Here is a 4747-nt window from a genome sequence, read left to right on the forward strand (position 1 = left end):
ATCAAAACTACACTGCAGATGGGCATGACATATGCCTGTCATCCCAGTACTTGGGAGGCTGAGACAGAAGGATCACACGTTCAAGCTCATGGTAACTTAGCAAGATCCTGTTTCAAAATAAAAAAGGGCTGGGGTTGTAGCTCAGAGGTAGAATGCTCCTGGGTTCAATCCACAGGACCACAAACACACGAAAATAATAATAATAAATAAAGAACTATATTGAGCTTTCATCTCTTCTGGTAAGAATGACAGCCATCAAGAATTTGAACACTTGTGGGGCATGGAAACACAGGTCTGTAGTCTCAGTACTTGGGAGGCTCAAGCGGGAGGACTGCAGGTTCAAGGTCAGTCTCAGAAACTTAGAAAGACCTTCACACAACTCAGTGAGGTCTTGTTTCAAAATAAAGAGGGCTGCCCTTTTGGCTCTCCCAGCGGCACCATGGCGGTCGGCAAGAACAAGCGCCTTACTAAAGGCGGCAAGAAGGGAGCCAAGAAGAAAGTGGTTGATCCATTTTCTAAGAAAGACTGGTATGATGTGAAAGCCCCGGCCATGTTCAATATAAGAAATATTGGGAAAACACTAGTCACGAGGACTCAAGGAACTAAAATTGCATCTGATGGCCTCAAGGGTCGTGTGTTTGAAGTGAGCCTTGCTGATCTGCAGAATGATGAAGTCGCATTTAGAAAATTCAAGCTAATCACTGAGGACGTTCAGGGTAAAAACTGCCTGACTAACTTCCATGGCATGGATCTTACACGGGACAAGATGTGTTCCATGGTCAAAAAATGGCAGACTATGATTGAAGCTCATGTTGATGTCAAGACTACCGATGGTTATTTGCTGCGTCTCTTCTGTGTTGGTTTTACTAAAAAACGCAACAATCAGATACGGAAGACCTCTTATGCTCAGCACCAACAGGTCCGCCAAATCCGGAAGAAGATGATGGAAATCATGACCCGGGAGGTGCAGACAAATGACTTAAAAGAAGTAGTCAATAAGTTGATTCCAGATAGCATTGGGAAGGACATAGAAAAGGCTTGCCAGTCTATTTATCCTCTTCATGACGTCTTCGTTAGAAAAGTAAAAATGCTGAAGAAACCCAAGTTTGAATTGGGAAAACTAATGGAGCTTCATGGTGAAGGTAGCAGTTCTGGAAAAGCTACTGGGGATGAGACAGGCGCTAAAGTCGAGCGAGCTGATGGATATGAACCACCAGTCCAAGAATCTGTCTAAAAGTCCAGATTTTTAATAGTGACAAATAAAAGGTCCTATTTGTGATGGTTAAAAAAATAAATAAAAAATAAAGAGGGCTGAAGATGTAGCTTAGAGGTAGAATTCCCCGGGGTTCAATCTCCAGTAGCGCACACATGCAAAGAGAGAGAGAGAGAGAGAGAGAAGAGAACAGAAGAGAAGAGAAAGAAAGAGAGAGAGAGGGAGAGGAGAGACAGACAGACAGACTAGGAATGGAACCACCATATGATCCAGCTATACCATTACTCAGCATCTTTCCAAAAGAATTAACATCAGAATATTGTAGCAATACATACATAGTCAGGTTTATAGTAGCAGAATTCAGAATAATCAAACTATGAAAACAACCTGGATGTCGGTTAACAGATGAATGAAAAAATAAAATACAGCATATATACACAAACATAAAGCAGAACAAAACACGTCCTCTTCAGGACAACGGATGGGACTAGAGACTTATGCTGAGTGAGATCAGCCAGGCCCCAAAAGTCAGAGGTTGTCTGTTTTCTCTAATATGTGGAAGCCAGAGAGAAAATAGGGAAAAAAAAAAAAGGGGGGGGGGGGCTTTGGATAAATGAGGAGGACAGTAGATTAATAGAAAGAGGTTGGGGATGCCGGGCGTGGTGGCGCACGCTTGTAATCCCTGCGCTTGGGAGGCTGAGACAGGAGGATCGCACAGGTTCGAAGCTAGCCTCAGCTACTTAGTGAGGCTCTCAGCTACTTGTGAGACCCTGTTTCCAAATAAAACATAAAATGGATCTGGGAGTATAGCCCGGAGGTAGAAAGCCTCTGGGTTCCACCCCCAGTACCACCACCAAAAAAAAAAAAAGAAAGAAAGAAAGAGGTTGGGAAATGGAGGGAGGAGAGGGGGAGGCTTTAGAGAGGAAATAGGCCAAATAATGTTATGTTCACTACCAATCTCTCTAACATGTAAGGCGGGAGGGATCAGGGTGGGGTTCCAAGGGAACCCCCAAGCGCTGTGCGTGTATTTGTGTCACTTTGAACTTCACTATGCTGAATAAGTACAATGCACCAATAAAAGTCTATATTTCTAAGGAAGTCCTCCCCCTGCAGTTCAGGCCGGGTCTCAAGGCTGGGCGCTTGTCAAAGGACGTTGGATTCCAGGACCTGCCCCAGCCCTCGAGGGGGCAGCACTTTTGCAGTTGCAGCGCATGCTCGGTTTCTGCAATCGACAAAATTGCTAGAACTACAAGCTCTAGGTGAGGAAGTCTGTGGCGTTAAGTTTCTGCAGGCTGAGGATGCCTCTGAGCAGTTGTGGAGACCACACCGTCTCTGTCAACAGCACAGCATGTGTGACTCTCAGCCTAGAAACGTTAGCTTACAAGAAACATCAAAAGTTTGGATTTTCTTTCCAGTGAGTTAATTTCTGCCCCTGTCAGATTAGTAAGAAATTCACCTTTGGCCCTTTTACTGCTCTCCAAAGATTCCAGTCATGTCTGGGGCGGAGGCATAGGGGACACCCTGGATTTGATTTGAAAAAAAAGTACATTTTTTTGTGTACTGAGGGTTGTAAACCAAGGGCATTCTATCTCTGAACTATATCCCCAGCTCTTTTTATTTTTAATTTTGAAATAGGGTCTCACTAAGTTGATGAGGCTGGTCTCGAACCTGTGATCCTCCTGTCTCAGCTTCCACCATGCCCAGTTTACACATATTCTTTTTTTTTTTTTTTTTTGTGGTACTAGGAATGGAAACCAGGGACACACATTATATATATATATATATATATATATATATATATATATATATATATATACACATTCTTCTTTTTGGTGTGTGTGGTACTAGAGATGGGGTTGGGACACATATTTCTTTCTTTCTTTTTTTTTTTTTTTTTTTTCTTGTGTTACTAGGGATGGAACCCAGGGGCTTTCTACCTCCCAGACCTATCTTAATATTTGGAAAGAGGGCCTCACTATGTTGCTGAGAGAAAGCCTCACTAAGTAGCTGAGGCTGTCCTTGAACCAAGGTCCTCCTGTCTCAGTTTGGGCCTCCCAAGCGCTAGGATTACAAGCGTGCACCACCTCGCCCGGCTACACACATTCTTTTAAATGAGTGTCTAATATGTGCTGAGAATGCCTCGGGATGGCAGGCTAATTAACAGAAGTAAACACATTGTCCTTTTCCTCAAGGACAACAAAACTAGCATGTACAGTGCAGCGCGCTAAATGCTACAACAGAGGGAGGTGTTGGGGTGGAGCTCGGAGCAGCGGCCCCTCCCGGCCTTCACAGAGGCAGGGAAGCTCCAGGAGGAAGAGTCCTTGAGCCGAGACTCGCATATTTATGGCGGCTCCCTGCTGCTCACATCCGGGTCTCTCTTGATCTGCACATTAGCTTTGTGAGGTGGGAAAACCAACCTGTCTTAGAAACGCCAACTCTGAGGTCCAGAGTAGCTAGAGAAATTGTCCCCAATTCACAAGACAGAGCAGAGTGGGAGTAAAGGGAGGTGAGCTCAGGTGTTCTGGCTCCAGGGCCATTTGCCCTGCCTCACTTGAGCTGAATCCCAAGTTGCTGGCACCCTCCTCAAAACGCCACTCACGGGTGTGAAACCTTGATCCTCTTCAGGCTTGCAGGGACAGGCTCTGGGAATCTTTCCTTTAAGCGGTTAGGGTTTTAAGCCAATCGAGAAACAGCAAAGCTCTCATTCTCTGGGAGCTCCTGGTCCAGACATAAATTGGAGACACACAGAAAAACCATCCTTGTGTTTACAATGGACGGTAGGAAATAAGTCAGCAGTTTTGACACTTAGGGAATTTACTTGCTTTTGCTAATGTGTTCTGCCTTTAAAAGTTATTTCCAAGCTGGGCGTGGTGGTACACCCTTGTAATCCCAGTATTTGGGAGGCTGAGACAGGAGGATCGCAGGTTCAAAGCCAGCCTCAGCAGTTTAGTGAGGCTCTCAGCAACTTCGTGAGACTCTGTTTCTAAATAAAATATAAAATAAGTCTGGAGGTGTAGAATGGAGGTAGAATGTCCCTGGCTTCCACTCCCAGTACCACCAAAAAAAAAAAAAAAAAATAGTTCTTTCCAAGCTGAGCGAGGTTGTGCACACTTGTAATCCCAGTACGTGGGGGGCGGAGACAGGAGGATTGCAAGCTGGAGGCCAGCCCCAGCAATTTAGCAAGACCCTTAGCAAGTTAGTGAGATGCTGCTTCTAAGTAACAGAAAAAGCTCAGGGTACCACAGACGTAAAAATGTCCCTGGACTCAATCCCAGCACCAGAAAGGAGGAGGAGGAGGAGGAGGAGGAGGAGGAGGAGGAGGAGGAGGAGGAGGAGGGGGAGGAGGAGGAGGAGGAGGAGGAAGAGAAAAAGGAGAAGGAGAGGCAGCAGAATTTCCAACATCTCAGGCCTTACCTGGAAGAATTTGAAGCCTAGACATAAAATGCTCTGTTTTTAGCTTGGGACCTCAACCTGGGCCTCCGTAACCAGGGTTATGCAGGCAGCAACCCTGAGTCAAGTCAACTTCAGGTATTA

General features: G+C 45.3%; 1 protein-coding gene across 1 annotated transcript; it reads left to right on the forward strand.

The window, feature by feature from the left end:
• Nucleotides 1–434: 434 nt before the first annotated feature.
• LOC308272758 (small ribosomal subunit protein eS1) lies at nucleotides 435–1234 on the forward strand (the record flags this gene model as incomplete). The annotated part of the gene is made up of 1 exon (XM_080709717.1): nucleotides 435–1234. The coding sequence occupies exon 1, from the start codon at nucleotides 440–442 to the stop codon at nucleotides 1232–1234; it is 795 nt and encodes a 264-aa protein (XP_080565843.1). The 5' UTR covers nucleotides 435–439.
• Nucleotides 1235–4747: the final 3513 nt, after the last annotated feature.

The sequence above is a fragment of the Muscardinus avellanarius genome (genome assembly GCF_963383645.1).
Source record: "Muscardinus avellanarius genome assembly, chromosome: 14".
Classification (NCBI taxonomy): Eukaryota; Metazoa; Chordata; class Mammalia; order Rodentia; family Gliridae; genus Muscardinus; species Muscardinus avellanarius.